This window comes from Budorcas taxicolor, chromosome 2 (assembly GCF_023091745.1).
Source record: "Budorcas taxicolor isolate Tak-1 chromosome 2, Takin1.1, whole genome shotgun sequence".
NCBI lineage: Eukaryota > Metazoa > Chordata > Mammalia > Artiodactyla > Bovidae > Budorcas > Budorcas taxicolor.
This window is the reverse complement of record NC_068911.1, coordinates 71,195,907-71,213,950: the sequence shown is the minus strand read 5'-3', so window position 1 is coordinate 71,213,950 and position 18,044 is coordinate 71,195,907. Positions and strand designations below refer to the sequence as shown.

The 18,044-nt window shown below is 38.2% G+C and overlaps 1 protein-coding gene across 1 annotated transcript in view; it reads right to left on the bottom strand.

Annotated features, from left to right (window-relative positions):
* LRP2 (LDL receptor related protein 2) overlaps positions 1-18,044 on the bottom strand; it is a 181,737-nt gene that overhangs the window by 142,479 nt on the left and 21,214 nt on the right. Inside the window, exons 2-4 of the mRNA XM_052652982.1 lie at positions 6,235-6,342; positions 4,096-4,218; positions 995-1,111 (exon numbers count right to left, since the gene is read on the bottom strand). Coding sequence (XP_052508942.1) covers positions 995-1,111; positions 4,096-4,218; positions 6,235-6,342 — 348 coding nt within the window. The remainder of the gene's footprint in view (positions 1-994; positions 1,112-4,095; positions 4,219-6,234; positions 6,343-18,044) is intronic.

Sequence of the window (18,044 nt, the reverse complement as noted above, 5' to 3'; positions counted from 1 at the left end):
ACTTGCCTCAGGAGAATAGACTAAAACTTAAATTTTTAGGTGAAGACACAATAACCAAGAAGTTTATGATCAAGATTTCTAAGGTGCAAAATCCATCCACTGATTATTAAAATACGAAATATTAAATAACTCCTTGAAGTTTAAAATGCAGCCTACCAGAAGGAATGTCAGGAGGAAAGACATAAAAACTCAAGGAAGCTCTGGAAAAATGTATGAAATGATAGACTTATAAGGGCTTTGAGAGAAAATGGGTATATCTGAGACTAAAGACAGAGTTAGATGGACTAGAGGAAGGACACAACAGAATAATTAGTATATTCTCGTATTCTAAAAATTCTACATAAATCTCAAAAGAGGCAGATTATTCTTTACTCATTTGTAAGAAGTAAATCATGCACATGATTTCACTTTCTTATTTTGCTTATGGTAATAATTAAATATTCATTATATGCAGAACACTGCGATTTGTAGGCTTTATCTTGTGGTGATCAGTTACAAACTGATGTATTCTTCCATTACAGAAAGCCATTTTCAACATGTAACACATTTCCAAAGGTAAGCTGGAAAACATTGAGTCCACAGGAACGGAAAAACTCTTATTGGCCAAAGACATTTGACCTAGAAGCTCACCATCGTAATGTGATAAAAGTTAAAATTGATCAGACTGGGTTTTGTACTCGCCAACTTTTTGTGACTCTATGTTAAAGTTTATTTTAAAAAGAAAGAAAGAAAAACAAGCCGAAAAAAATAAAGTTAAAAGTTTCTTACTTCAAGACATACAGAAACTTAATGTGCTAAGGCAGGACACACTCCGAATGTCTTGCTAAAAATAGACTCCTATCAGAACATCACCTCTAATCCACAAAAGAATCTGCCAAGAGATTTCAATAACAAGAGGCATATTGTAGGCATTTTTATCCATCAACAAATTGATTAAAATGCCAAAGGGACAAAGGCGAAACTAAATACAGGGCAAAGGCTTTAAGAAACTCACGGCAGTTTTTCTCATCAGTTCCATCTAAGCAGTCTGTGGAATGGTCACATCTGAATTCCCCTGGGATACATTCACCATTCTCACAGGTAAACTGACGGCTGGAGCATGTTATCCCAGCTGTGAAAGGAAAAAAAAATTACTGAAGAACACAAATCAATTAACAAATGTGACAACATTAACAAATATGAATGAGGAAATTTAAAAGTAAAGGCAAGTAACCCATACACTGAGCATAAAATTCATAGGGTCACCAGGTAGAGTACCTGGCTACCCTAAGGGAGACATCTTACAATGTGAAAGCAAGGGTGTTAGGACAAGCATACTATCAAAATACCCAAAACACTCAAGTTTGTGAGTGTAGACAATTATATTATCAACATGTATTGAGAATACAATATAGCTTGAAAACCTACACAGTAAAAAGGATGGATGAAATACGAATTTTGCAAGTATAGGTATTAATCAAGGTCCCCCTTGCAAGGAGATCAAACCAGTCAATCCTAAAGGAAATCCACCCTGAATATTTACTGGAAGGACTGATACTGAAGCTAAGGCTCCAGGACTTTGGCCACCTGATGCAAAAGAGCTGACTCATTGGAAAAGGCCCCAATGCTGGGAGAAACTGAAGGCAGGGGAAGAAAGGAGCAACAGAGGATGAGATGGTTCGACAGAATCATTGATTCAATGGACATGAGTTAGAGAAAACTCAAGGAGATAGTGAAGGATGAGGAAGCCTCGCATGCTACAGTCCATGGGATCACAAAGAGTCGGACACAACTTAGCGGCTGAACAACAACAAAAATTCCCCTCAGAAGGAAATATGCCAAAGGGTGAACAGTAATTATTTCTGAATATCAGAAATGTAAGTGATGTTTTTCTTTAGAGTCTTAGAGAAGACTTATTTTATAAGCTTTCTATACTGAATATGTGTCAGTTTTATAAACAGACATTTAAGCTGGCTTAAATGGTAGGTGATTATGGTAGGTGAAGGCAGAACATCAGTAGCTTATCAAATCTGTCTCTGGATAAATCGGACAAAATCGAATGAATGGTTGTTTCATGTGAATTCTATTCTGTGAGTTTGATGCAGGAAATATGATGGGACTTTTTAAAATTGTCCACATAAAAAGAGAAGCATCTGGGGGAAATATGATGTGATGAAAACACAATACAAAATTTTAAATGTAAGAGTTACCTTATGAAATCCATACCCATTTAAAATAGTATGAAGCATCGCTTACAAATTATAGAATCTCCCCGAGCTGTGGCCCTTGGCAGTTCCCATGCCCTCTATGCAGTATTAGCAACAGGTCATCTACCACACACTGCATCACAACCTACAGCTCAGCTTTCTTCCTACTCTGTGCCAGCAGCAAGGGGAAATGGAACTAAATGGCATATGAAGCCAAAAGATAAATAACCAGTCATTCATTCATTCAGTGTCCATTTATCAAGAACTTACTACCTGTGACACAGAATAGCAAGCCTTAGGGATAGAAGCTGACTAAAGCATAGTCACTGCTCTCGGGAGCTTCACAATCAAGCACGGAGGTCATCCTTTTCCTCTAGGACCTTTGAGAGGCCAGTCAGAGAATATCAGAGCCCAGACAGATTTCCTAGAAACAAGGATTTCTTCCTGCTCCCCATTACCCCTGGTATGTTTCCTTCCTCCTTTCAGTACTGCTGAACCATTTTCCTGCTCCTATTTTGCTAATTCACCTTAAGTCCTGATTCATAGCTGGACCTGATTTAGATACGCCATGCTCCCATTTGGCCTTGAGCTGCTCCTGTCTGTACCTTCCTCAAGACTGCAATCTGTCACCACCACACCACCACCGTTCACAGTTATACATATTTCACTGGTTTCTTCTTAACCACTTTGTCCCAAGGACCACCATCTCTTTGTTGCTGGATGGCAGACCACATGACCAGCACTGACAAGTCCGAACAGATTGTTTAATACAGTCTACGTTCAACTTTACACCAAAGTCAAACTCATGAGTATTGAGAATTTCCATTACTTTCCTCAAAAGAAGGCATCTAGTGGCCCAACTGAGAAGAGTTCATACTCCGTGCTGGCCTCAAAATTCCTGGACTAAATTCCATTTTTTTTATAAATACACCCAGAACCCACTGAAGCTCATAGCATCTCCACTTCTAGTCACCTAACAACTAAACAAGCTCTCACATGAAGTACTCATCAAAACATCTGTTTCTTCTGTGATGTTTGTGGGCAATGACTATGAGAAAATGCCAACAGGATCATGGCTATCTCAAAACCAACACAGAGTGATGATAGATGGCCACTGATTTGTGGGATGTAGTGATGACAGATGGCCACTGATTTGTGGGATGTGCATGTAATGAAACAGAATGTGGGAAAGTTCAAAGATGAATGCTACACAGTAATCAGAGCTGGATAGTTCCAGGGGACACCTGAGGTCAGGAGCTAGAGGTGGTTCATTACAGCCTTGTATCTTCTCTCCATCTCAGTCCATCAAGATGTTGATGCTTTCTCTTCTAGATATTGAAATGTGAGTTATAGGGATGTAAAATTCAGGACTTCTACAGCTTTCATGCAATCATGAAAAGCCAACAGACTAAAAAGACAGGAGGGCAGAACAGTGGAAGAAAATTGGATGATGTTATTAATTCAAGGAACTGAGATTTTTCATTATCTTCCAGTCAATCCTGGAACAATGCTACATTTATATTTGTTGTGTGGATCATAAATTCCCTTTTTGTTTAAATTTTTTGAGTTACATTTTTTCATTCTTTGCAGCCAAAACATCCAACTGCCAGACAAATGAAGACCCTCACATATAGACACCAAAAAGTGTTTTGTTTCACTCTTAAATGTAACATAACCTGAATTAAACGCTGGGAATCTAAATCACAGGGATGTATTGATAAATCTTTAGCACATTCACACTTTAAGTATCATCCAACCCCTGGGTGAGATGGCTGGCACAGGTTTCCTTGTCCTTCAAGGTTCAACTTCTTTCATTTACAAAGGATCATTTCATTGTGTTTTGTATTTGTAAAGGTTAGAATTTAAGGTGGCCAAAGGGCCAAAGCAAGACTCCTCTACAAGCACTTACGGCAATGCCGACGTTCATCCGCACCATCATTGCAGTCATCTTCCCCATCACATACCCAGCTCTCAGGGATACAGAGCTGTTCATTCGGACACAGGAACTGGTTGGAATGGCAACTACTGGTGGCTAAAATAAACCAGAAAAGAACTCATTGTGTCAAACATCCACCCTATTATACCAACAAGCAATACTCCTTTTAAAGGAAGTACGTCAACTACTGCTCAATATATTTGATAGCAAATATTAAAACACCTTAGAGTCTGTGGACCTTAGCCAGTGTTCACTGTCAAATAATCTCAATGGTATCACAACAAATGATGATCCAAAGAGATACAAAATTCCAGAGAATAAAACAAATAGCATACATACATACAAAAACACACATACAAAGTTATGACCAAAACAATATTAAATTTTAATTTTAATTACATTTTTAATTTTAATAAAATCAACCATTAGTTTATAATTATTACATTACTTGAAGTGTGTTGTATTGTAACAACAATAGTAAAGCATGAGGATAAATTGTAAAATCCTTGAGATTTGGAAAATAAGACCCCCAAATCAAATCATTTTATTATTTCCACAATTTATTTGCTTTAAAATCTTGAGCAGGGTCTCTGAATCTCAATGTATGCATCATAAAATGGGGTCTATACTTTTCTCACCCTGCTGTAAAAAATAAGAAGAGTAACATATGTGAAGTGTTGTCTGCTCAGTCATGTCTGACTTTCTGCTACCCCATGGACTGTAGCCTTCCAGGCTCTTCTGTTGATAGACTTCTCCAGGCAAGAAATCTGAAGTGGGTTGCCATTCCCTTCTCCAGGGGATCTTCCTGACCCAGGGATCAAACCCAGGTATTCTGAATTGCAGGCAGATCCTTCACCTTCTGATCCACTGGGGAAGCCCCATCATATGTGAAAGTGCCATGCGAATTAGGTACAATCACTATTGTCATTGGTATGTTGCTGTTATCATTGCTATGGGACATTGACAAATCTGTTGGTGTAACTGTTATTCCTTTATATCAGAATACACTCTTAACTTTCTGCTCCTAGTGTTTAACCTAAAATGAACTCAGTAAGCCCAGGAGGCAAATAGATAACACATGATCATGTCTCTACAAATAGAACTACTCGCTTACTCAAAGTGTGGTTTCCAGACTAGCAACGTCAGCATCTCCTGGGAGCTTGCAGAATGCCGAATCTCAGACCCCACCTCAAGCATGTGGAATTAAACCCTACACTTTAACAAGCTCTCAAGGTGATCCATTACTGCATGAAAATTTGAGAAGTACCTCCAACACCTATGCCCCACACTTCTCCCATTCTCAAAGTGCACTGTCATCCAAACAATACACCAAAGTTTGTTCTGTTGTGCCAAAGGATGGCAAACAACTCAAATTTTCACCTGCCTTCTTGGTTTTTGGATTATAATCATCGCCTATTCACCTATCAAAATGGATGAAACTGCAATAGTGTGATAGATCTCCTATGGCGAGGTGGGAGAAAAATGGATATAAGGGTTGGAATTAGTACAGCAAGCAGGAAGCCTTCAGTAGATAACAGCTTCTTTATGCCTCAGTTTCCTCATCTGAAGCCTACTTCAGAATATTATGGACAGAAATAAACAAAGAAATAACGTGGAAAATGATTTTCATAATTACTTGTAAGTTAAAAAGTTAAAGTTGGTGTCTATATCATGTTTTTAACTGAAATTTTTAAGAATATAAGCCACACTAGCCACTTCTATGACCTCTTTATAGTAATTCACACAAGTTCCTCCACATCCTACTACACCCTGTTTGTGAAAACAGACTCCCTGAATTGCAAATCACAGCAGTACAGACATTATTTTTTTGTTCTTGTTCGTGCACAAAATTTGCAGACTGCATAATATGAAATAATCGCTTATACGCTTCAGAAAACAACTCAGAAAGTTGGTTCCGTACCAAGGTGTTTGGATAAGACACAAACTGATGTGAACGGAACCTCTTCCTCAAAAGGGTCTGAATTTTAATGCCACTTTAACGCTGAAGATTGGAGCTCAGTACAAATATTAAAGTCACAACTCTGTCTTTGTTACAGCTGAAATCACTTCTGTCACTCAGAACAGCGCTGAGCCCCGCCCCTCTTCACTTACGGCAGCCAATTTCATCCACGCCATTTGGGCAGTCTCGGGTCCCATCACACCGCCAGGACGCAGTAATACACAGCCCAGGTTGGCACAGGAACTCATTACTGCGACATCCTGTAATCCCACAAGCCAGAGAAAGCCAGTTTAAAAAGTTATCCACACAGATATTTCAAAGAAATACAAATTTTTGATGAAATAAAAAAGTGTCCCACTAATTAGTAATCAAAGGATGTAAATTACTTATATATACAATTAGGAAAACATTTTTATGATTATATTCTGTTTTGGGGTTTGCAGGAAGGTCATTTTCACACACAGCTAACTAGAAGCCACCTTGATGTAAGGAATCTGGAAAGCAATTTGACAACAGTTATCCTGCTTTTTAAAAGCACTTATTCTTTAATTTAAATACTTCTTTAATTTAATTTAATACTTTTACTTCTACACTTTAACAAGCTTCTAGGTCTTTTTTTATCCCTTAAGGAACGAGGCAGAGAATTTAAAAATTTATGTCTGGAGATTTTCATCTTAGTATTATTTATGATAAATGAAATTGCAAGCCTCCTAAATATCCAATGTGAAAATGATTAAATTTTCATGTATCTATATCTATATATCATATTAGGAACTCATTAAAATAGTTATGAGGAACTAAATGATTTGGAGAAATATTTGTAATATAATGTAACAAAGACAAAGGAACAAAATTTTACCAAAAGTATATATAAAAGAAAAAAAGCACAGAAAAGACCAGAATGCTAAGGGTAGCTATCGCTGATTAATAACATCATGAGTAACTTTTTCATATGTGTGATAGTGCTTTTTTTTTCAGTTTCACACGCTACAGTTTTTTTAAGTCCCTTTTTATTACTAAATCATGTACAGCAATTTATGGTTCTTTGTTCTTAGATACAGACCAACATCTTGGCTTTTTGTTTGTAACTTATTTGTAAGATGTCAGGTACAGCTCTTCTCCGGCGATAAACAAAGGCCAAAAAACAAAAAAATCTCTGCAGCCAATCTTGAGTACACAAACTTGGCATCAAAGTTGCCACATTTCCAAGTGGCAGTGATACCCCTGGTGATACCAGAAAGAGAATATAACTTAAAGAAATTAATTAAATTCAACCAGTATATCCTGCAGTTTTCCTACTTCTCCCTGGGGGACTGATCTGGCAGTTGGAGGTCCTCAGAGTTTTCCCAAATACCTGACCAGCGACCTCTCCATACATTATGTGCTGTATCATTATCGTGTTTTTTTGTAAGAGAGCAGCCAACATCAGCCCAACTTGGAGAAGACTCAAAATTATTCTTTCACAAGCCCATGGTGGTAGAGGAATAATTTGGGGGGTTGGAAGAATAATTATACTTTCCCCAGGCATTTAAGCAATCATGCTAAATTATCCATTTCAATGTTTGACTAACTAACCTGAAATTAAGTAAATATACAGATCAATTACCTACTCCCAAAATAAATAAGCAACGTGCTATCCTGTCTTGTGTAAAGGCAGGCATATCAACAGCATGACATAAACATAGTTAAGTGATCTATTCGTAGGGGATATAGGCTACTTTGTTCATGGAATGTTCAAATCTGATTGTCTGGTAGTGACATCCTGATTTATAATGTATGCTGCAAATGGTCAGAAACTTTCCTTGACTAAATGGTGGTACCGAGTGGTACAGGAATACGTACACCCAAATACCTTCTATAGACTAATGCATGATGGTGGTTGGTGGTGCAGGTCTGGGGTTGGTGGTGCAGGTCTCTTATCAACTACCTTTAAAACACAACAACCTCCCTTGCAAAAATGCCCCTAAGGAATGTACAAATTCACTCTGGAATCCCAGAACTTCTCATTGGATTTTGTTCTACAAAGCAATATTTCCATGAGAGATTAGAGGCTTTGGAGGTTTAGCTATTAACACAACATATATTAAATCACTTTTATCAATTAGGTCTATTGTTAGCAATCCAACATAATACATTTGTAAATTCAGTACATTTGTTTCCCTTAGTATCTAATAATTTCTGGTTGAAAAAGTGTAGCTGTCTAAAGGTCAGTCCACTTACAAAGAGTTTCCTATCGCTAGAAAAATCATACACTTAGAAACTGAGCATACTGAAGCAAAGTCTCAGTACTGCCTGTTTTAAATACACACACATATATTATATACGTAGTTATTTCTTAATCAACCTTTTTTCTCTTTTCATTTAAGCAACTTTTATTACAAGTCAAATGTTGAGGTTGTTCTTTGTTTTTGCTAAATATGAAGTTAAGCATATCATGAAAAAATACAAAATAGATACACAAGATTAATTTCTTAAGCACTTAAAAGGCAATTGTTAAATATCACACATTAAAAATTTTTTTAATTGATAGGGGAAGTTTTGCAATTAAGTAACCCTTTCTAGTTCATATTTTTCACATCTGACCTCCCAAATACTCAATCATCTAAATATATGAAGCCCAATTCACTCAACTTATAGATAATTCTTATAACAATAGATCCATGATAATTCACCAAGTTCATCTTTTCAATGTCAACTTCCATGTCTGTTATAAGTCCCAAATGACTATTATTTGGAAACACCTCTCAAGAAAAGCAAATGGGTACTCTATCATTGCTGGGTGATAACTTATCAACCAAATGCTCCACTATTGTTAGAAAACTGTCATCCATTCTATTAATATTACAAAGGGAATATGTACTGTGATAAACATAATGGAAAAGAATATGAATGTGTATATATGAAATATATATGAAAAGAAAGAATGTGTATATATATATATATAACTGAATCACTTTGCTATACAGTAGAAATTAACACATTACAAATCAAATATACTTCAATTAAAAAAAATTTTTTTTAAAAGCAATGCAGGGAAATTTTTAAAGTTTCAATCTCTTCAAGAAAAATTACAGTGGACATAGGAATAACCTGTTTTTTAACCTTACAGAGCTCCAAGCTGGAGAAAAACAGGAGTAATCCTTTCTTCATAAATAGCCATAGAGTTTCCTGGTTTAAGTGTTGGGCTAAGAATGTGTTAAGATAAGATACTAGAGTAACAGATAATGCCTCAAGGAGGAAAGAAGTTTGTTTTTCCCAAAAGGGCACAGCACAGAATTGAGAGCACCACTTCTGTATCCTTCACAGCCTCTAAGCACAGTGCTGGGCACATGAGACAGTAAACACATATTTACCAGGAAATGAGGATTTCTCTTTGTAAAATTCAGTCTGTTGGGATCATTACAGACAAGAGATTCATAAAACCATCAAGGCAAACAATGTCTTTTAATTGAAACTTACTATCTTAAATCTATAGAAAGAAAAATGAAACCTGGTTTAATCTGAAATAGGAGGACTATCTAAACGTTTTAAAAGAAAGAGAAAAATATTACCATATTAATGTTTCATTTGTTTGCTCTTTCCCTATAACAGTTTCTTTTTCCTCTCATGAATTCTCTTCTTAGAAGAAAAGGGCAAGTTGTAGTCAATGGAACATTGTCCAAAGTTAACAGAGTAAGGTAATTTCTATGGCAAATCCTATTTTCCTACTCGATCCTCTAACACATGCTGTTCTATCCAGACACTTTTGGTCTACCTGAGGAGGTACATGTGCTCTTTTTAAAAGCATTTAACGCTATGTGGCATTTTAATAATCCTACCTTCCCTGAACTCAAATACACTCCTCAATTCACCCATAATTTTTACTTTACTTTTTTGGTATTTACTTTTACTCCTTTGGTGCAGACAAACATATTTGTGATGTTTATAAACCGGTGATGGTTTACTACAATTTTCATACCTTATCCATAGCAACAAGGCCTGTCCCCTTTGGAAGATTTAAAGTCACTTGCTAATTTCCAAACTTGACACTGCAGCCGTGATACCCAAGGGTAACAAATTGTCTGGTGACCTTGCCCTGCCTAATGTCAACTAGTGGAACAGCCAACTCAACTGATGGAACTGAAGCAAGACAGGTACAGCAAACCAACCTATTAACACTACTCTTCACGTGCAGCATTTTAGCTGCCTGGCTTTCAGAACAGGCCGCCAAATAAGTGGCCAGAATTACTTTTTTTTTAAATCCAGTTTACAAACAAATTGAGTTGACTGCTTCCTCAAATTGTTTCAGAGCCCTGACGTTTTGATAGAGGGAAACAATATTGGTATTAAAAGGATATTTCAAGGGACTTCCCTGGTGGTGCAGTGGTTAAGACTTCACCTCCCAGTGGAGAGGGGTATGGGTTTGATTCCTGATCAGGGAGTTAAGATTCCACATGCCTCACGACCAAAAAACCAGAACATAAAACTGAAGTAATATTGTAATAAAGTCTTTTTAACAATGAAAAACAAAGCAAAAAGTATATTTCAAAAAGTCAAGGGCTTTGAGGGAAAACCACAAAGCCAGTTGATGAGTGATCATGTACACACATTACTTAAATGCAGTTTCTTTTTAAAAAAAAGACCAAAAGAATATGATGTCAGATTCAAAAAAGCCACACAAAAAATTATACCCACTATGTGCAAGACTTTAAGGTTTGTGAAAGAAACAAAGAATGATAAGCTATGATCTCTCTATATAAGAGAGTTTATAAATTTATTGGGAACAAAAGTTATTTATGCATTACAAATTACATAACCATATAACAACAATAGCTGGTATTTGTTAAGTACCTACTATGTACTGATGATATAAAAATGATGATATAGATGATATAAAAATCTTTATACACATCCATTAGATTACTTTAGAAATAGATGAAGTGAGAGTTCTATTTCCTTAGTAGGAGAACTTGCACCTCAGAGACATCAGTCAAATTCCCACAGATGCAGAAAATGAATTTTTTGCAGAAAATGATTCAGACCCAGGACCTATATTCTACTCTTCATCTCACATCCCACAAAACAAATGACAGTTTTCAATTACTCATAATTTACTTATTAAGTGCCAGCAGTATTTTAAGTGTTTCCCACAGATGATCTTACTTATCCTCACAACTATGAGATAATACTGCTATAATACTATGAGATAGTATTAATAGCCCCATTTCATAGATGAGAAAACTGAGGCTTGACCAAATCTCACAACTGGTAGATGGAGAAGCAGGGATTCACACAGCAGGTAGTATGACCCCAGAGCTGTACCATATGACAGCAGATGATTTGGTTCCAAATAAGCACCAGAGATAGTAAGAACCAACTGGTCTCACGGAGGAAAAAAATGAACACCATAAGATGGTGTGATGAAAGAAGGCTTCTTGAAGGAGAAAAGACTGCACTGGGCCTGTGTGAAAGACCAGGACTTGGGTGGATGTCGGAGAGACCAGCCTTTGTATAGGGTCCAAACAACTTGAAGGAGGCCCAGCTTGGTTGAAGTCTAATGAGCAGGCCTCCAAAGCCCAAGCACGGGAACCTCTTCAAACATGGGGGACAATGACGCTGGGTGATGGAGAAGAAAGGGCCTTGAATGTCAAGAACAGAGTGACATGGTCAAGTGGGTTGAGAGTGAGAAAACTAAGAAATCTTTACTGCAAGTAAATCTATTGGGCTTCCCTGCTGGCTCAGACTGTAAAGAATCTGCCTGCCATGCAGGAGACCTGGGTTTGATCCCTGGGTCAGGAAGATCCCCTGGAGAAGAGAATGGCATCCCATTCCAGTATTCTTGCCTGGAGAATTCCATGGACAAAGGAGCCTGGTGGGCTACAGTCCATGGGGTCACAAAGAGTCGGACACAATTGAACATTTTCACTTTCACTTCAGTAACTATTAAAACTAAAAGGCTCTCTGGGTGGATGCAAATCTGAATGAAGATACAGATTTGGCCATGAGAAGGCCTTGGGCTCCTCAGAACCTTGCCCAGAGCAAGAGCTTGCTGAGCAAGGCAGTGGGTGGTTAACTCAAAGGCTCTGGTAGGCATGGGGCTCACCCTGCAGCCCTTCCAGTTGCCCCACAACTGATTCAATGCCTGGCAGATGGCCAGCAGTTTCCACAGGTACCACCCAAGGCCTCCTAGTGTTCTGTCTTTTCCAAGCTGAATGGATGTGTCTGAGCATCCAGCATGTGGAATGCAGCCAGTCCTTGTGAGATAGCAGGTTGCAAAGACTGCTGAAAGATTTAGTAATTTTTAAAGTGTCTTTTCAATGATCAAAAGGCAGCAGAATAGCATGATACACTATCAGAGACGCCTCTCAGTTCTGGGAAGTGGGAAGTTACATTGCCACCTTTTCTAACTGAGCTATTCCTCCCTCCTCTTGTTTAAACACTAGCTACCAGCCGTTCTCCTCTACCCTCATCTCTTCCACACCACTTCTTTTTCCTTAAGCACCTCTTAGCCCTACAATCAGACGGTCCATCAGCACAGCACTGAAATATAAATAAAACCACACTTCCCAGGGACTCTTGACAGGAATGCGATGGGCATGTAGGGTAGGAAAATCATTCAACTGCGCTGGGCACAGCAGGTAGTATGACCCCAAAGCTGTGCCACATGACAGTAGGTGGCCCCTTACAAGTGGAATGACAAGAGTGCCCATCCCCTGTGATGTAACATGCATGTCCAAACACCCTTGAGAGTGGTGGTACCACCCCCGGTGGAGAACAACTTAGAACACCTAAGCGGCTTGGACGTTCAGAGCTCAAAATGTCTTACCCCACATGAAAGAGATCATCTAAGAAAACCCCTATAATAAATTCTTCCCTCCTAAAGATAATAAAATTTCTTTATTGGTAATCATACTCCCTCCCACCCATCAATAAGAGGGCCTGGGGTTGGGCAATATCATGCCCCAGCTACTAGTACCAGCACCTTGAAATGAACTTCCATGGGAGTGTGATAAAGAATCCCAGTTCCAGGAAAGCCTGTTTCACCCTGGAGTGCTCTGTCAGGAGTCCACAGACTTACCCATTCAAGGGTGAGGGGAGTCACAGAAAAAAAAAAAAAAAAAACAAGCCAAAATCTTAAGTCCTCAGGCAGTTGTTCTTCACTAATGGAAAGGATCACTGCTGTGAAAAGCAAAGTCAGAAACACACCTGCTTCTGGTGCAACCTTTTCCCATCTGTGTAATTATTAGAACAAAATATATATGTATATATACTTTTCTCAAACACCCTCTCCTCACCCTGCCACACTTATAAAGAAAGAAAGAAAGATATTAATTGACAATCATCTGAGTGCCTAAAACATTCAAAAGAAGCTATTTTGACCAAGAACACTCAGCAGTGAAAACTTCCTGCCAGCCAGTACCAAACACTGAAACTGTGTTTGTTTTAGTCTTTCCTGTATTTTCTCATATAATCCATGCTGTTTTCTTTAGCAGCTGAGTCACTGAGGTTCCTACAGAGGGACGCATACTCCACCTGGGAGAAAACTAAGCCCAAGAACTTTGTCCCCAATCCCCACCAAGGAACTAACTGGTTATCTGATAGCCAAAGAGCTACATGTATAGGATGCTGAAAGAACACTATCCAAACCAAAGAACATAGTCCCCTGCTCTGGTTAATAAGAACCCAGTGAATCCAGCTCCATCAGGAAAGAGTCCAGCCTCCTTCAACACCATGTCTTAACATGACTTGTACAAAAACTATAAATAACCCCCATTTAAGAGCTGATTTCCAACCCCAGCTGCCCAAGGTATTCCTACATGGCTTATTGATTAGTAGTCTAAAATATTGGGGAAATAGTTCAATGCAATAAAAAACTAAAAAGGAAAATCACACACTTCTGAGAAATAAGGGACTACACAGATCCAGGCAAACCGCTTTCCTGCTTAAGGCTTTTATAGGGTGTGATAGACCCACTCTCACGCCGAATGCAGAGTTTATAAATAGCACCAAACCAGGGTTTCTCTCATGAATTAGTCCCAAGTGTTGAATCATTAGTCAAATCAATACACGTGTGGTAAAGATACAGGCGTCATTGCTGTTTTGGTCATCTTAAGTAAATTAGATCACAGGTTATCAAATGATCAATGGCTTAAAACTGGAAATTAGGACAATAGCAGGAGAAGAAGAAATTGACCCCCAGTTGATGGATTTGGTGATTCTCTACAGTCACAGGGGAAATCATTTGTAACTACAAAACAGGTCTTCTGGACTGAATCACACAAATACTTTCTTGTTCTGATCTTATCTTTTTTAACTTTTATTATTAACTTTAATTGACCAACAATACTGTTTCAGGTGTTCAATATAGTGAATCAACATTTGTGTAGCTTATACTCCACTTAAAGTTATTAGAGGAGTTCCCTGATGGTACTATGGATAAGAATCCACCTGCCAGTGTAGGGGACCCAGGTTTGATCCCAGATCCAGGAAGATCCAACATGCCATGAAGCAACTAAGCCCGTGCGCCACAGTAAGCCCAAGTGCCACAACCACTGCAGCCCACATGCCCAAGAGCCCATGCTCCACAACAAGAGACGCCACCGCAGTGAGAAGCCCTAGCACCACAGGGAAGAATAGGCCCTGCTCTCTGCAACTAGAGAAAGCCCGCACACAGCAACAAAAACCCAGCTCAACCAATAAATAAATAAAGTTACTACAAAACATGGGAATTCCTAGTAGCTCAGACGGTAAAGCGTCTGCCTACAATGCTGGGAGAGCCAGGTTTGATCCCTGGGTCAGAAAGACCCCCTGGAGAAGAAATGGCAACCCACTCCAGTATTCTTGCCTGGAAAATCCCATGGACTGAGGAGCCTGGCAGGCTACAGTCCCTGGGGTCACAAAGAGTCGGACATAACTGAGCTACTTCACTTCACTTTGTTACAAAATAATGGCGATATTCTTTTGTGCTGTACACTTTTTCCTTGTTTTTATTTAACAAACCCTTTGCTGTACTTAGTCCCTTACTCTATGCTATTTAGTTCTTGACTGTTCACAATAGTTACACCAATATGCTCTCAAGACATGAAAAGGGATAAAAGCAGAAATAGAGGAAGAAGGAGAAAAGGGGAAGAAAAAGGAAGAGAGGGGGGAGGAAAGGAGAGATACCAAAGTCAACCAATATCAGTGTCCAAATGCTAAACACAATGAGACCTAGTATTGTACCCTAACCTCAGTGGTACAAAATGGTAACTCATTCTTCTTTAACAGTGGCCCAAATCCAGGCTGGACCGGTTTGTAACTGCTAAGTGGGTTTATAGGTCACAAATTTCATGCTAGGAACTCTGAGCTCTCACTTGAAATCTGTACATTTTCAGAAAGTGGAGATTAGGTATAGTTGTATATATATTGTATATAATATATATAATTGTATATATATGCATGAAATTTACTCTGAAGCAACCAATGCTTACACATCAATAAGCTAGTCTAATGACAACTCTGGCCAGAAATATTGATCATTGTGAGGCTTATGGTGGGGCTTACTATAGTGTTTACACAAACACTGACCTTTTTTCCCTTCTAGTCACCTTATATCTCAGAAAGGGTTTTATAAGAAGCTCAAAATTCTCCCACCATGACCTGATATATATATGAAAAATAAAGGACAGAAAAAGTAAATGAGAATAAGAGACCAAAAGAAGAGTGATACCAAGGTGACAGGAATTTATTATGATTCTATCAAGAACAGCACATTATTCTAAAGTGTGAGCTCCTAAAAGCAGGAATAAACACCTCTGTAATCCCAGAGCCTAGCACAGAACCTCCTAGTAACCAAATCAATAAACAAACGATATGAGACGCATTAGAATAATGTGGGTGAAGCTGATTTCCAAAAGATTGATAAAGCCTTGAGATCATGATGATTTGTGGACTTTTATAATGGATCCTGCCATTTTTCTTCCAATCTAACTACCAATGGAACAATTATCTTCCATATTGACTCTCTTGAGAGTCCAAAAGACTCTTTAGAAGCCAACCTCAAACCCCTGGGAGCCTCTTTATGTGTCTGGGTCATTCTCTGCTAATTCAATAAACGATGGAACTCCCCCCTTCCCCTGACCTCGACCCATATTATACAAACTGTTTATGTGCAGCATTACTCTGGAGTACTCCGTACCCACCCCTACAAAAAAAAAAAAATAGGGGGAAAAGGAAGCCACAAGAGAAGATCTGATTCCACAAATCAAAATGTGTAATTGTTATAGCACATGGATCTCTGCTCAATGTTATAGTACATGCTGGATCACAGGGAAGTTTGAGGGGTAATGGATACATGTTTCCGAATCCTGAGTCCCTTGCTGTTCACCTGAAACGATCACAACATTGTTAATCGGTTATTCCTCAATACAAAAAGTTTTTTAAAAATTTGTAATTTTTATTATAGGCGATTTGCTGACCTGTACATAAAGTTAGTTTCCCTGCAGAGTCAAAGGTAAAGGTGTATTTGGTAACTTGGGGAGCCATAAAATAGGATCTGTTACATTTGCAAAGACTTTCATGGTAGAATGATATAAAATTTCCTGTGTCTCCTCTACTACAGTGATTTTAGCAGACTGAACAAAAAGAACTTCAGGACATGCCTCACCAGCAGGCTATCTGTTAAACCAGGAGTCCTTTGGCCCTGGTTTGTTATGCCTGGGCTTAAATAGCATTTATGGGTCTCCAAATCACTTCCAGGCTCCATAAATGTCATCACCTCATGTTATAATGTGAAACTCAATAGCTTGTTGACACGGAATCAACAATATTATATTATCACCCACTAATATCCATGTGTAATGAAATAGTATTTGGGTTTCTGACTAAATACAGTGAATTTATAATTCCCCATTATTAAGAGAAGCTTAAATAAAATTATAAATTTATCTGCAGTGATGGTCAAAAGCAGGAAGAAAAAGGTAACATGTTTCCTAAGATTTCACCTAATCTGTATTTAAGTATCAATAAGTAATGACCGTAAGAATCTATTTTCATAATAAAGTGTTAACCATGCAATAAACTATACTAGGAAGTACATACAACAAAATCTCTGACACAAAAAATTAAAACTATTGCTTACTGGAATTTTGCCTGTATTACACTTTTTAAAAAACTACAAGAAAATAAACTGGTATTAGGAATTTTGGTCAAGAATGGAGTTTTTAATTATCATCTTAATTCTGAAAATTAGACATCTAGAATTATACAGTGCTGACTTAGACAATGAATAAGTTGAGATTCCAAATACAGCTATTATTTAAAGACAATTTTAATTAAATTTAGTAAGAAAGTCAGATTTTTCAATTAGGGCTAAAATAAGATAGTGATAGAGAAAACACCAGACTAAGATCCAAGACACACAGGTAGCACAGACTACTGTTCCCATATCATTCAAAAAGTTCCATGAAGGCTGGAATTCTGTTTTATTCACTATTAAATTTTCAGTTGGTAACGATTTCTTGCTTAACTGACTCAGATTGGTGAACATGGATTTAAACTCTGATATGGAGTTCCCTGGGTTTCCCAGGTAGCTCAGTGCTAAAGAATCTTCCTGCTGAAGCAGGAGACACAGGTTTGATCCCCTGGTCAGGAAGATCCCCTGGAGAAGGAAATGTCAACCCACTCCAGTGTTCTTGCCTGGAGATTCTATGGACAAAGGAGCCTGGAAGGCTACAGTCCATGGGATTGAAAAGAGTTGGACACAACTAACACTTTCACACTTTTTTCATGCTGTTACCTTACCTGCAAAATTTCTGACCTGCAAAACCAAGTTCTGATGAGGATTAAAGAGGTCCCTGTAAACCACAAGTACAAAGCCTGAAGGACAGCAGTCTCTCTGTGAAGGGTGACTCCCTCCTGGGCATACCCACTTCTCATCCATCTCAAATATTCTAAGAGCCTACAAAGTAAAATATTCAAGAACCAGTGCCTCCACCAGATAAGA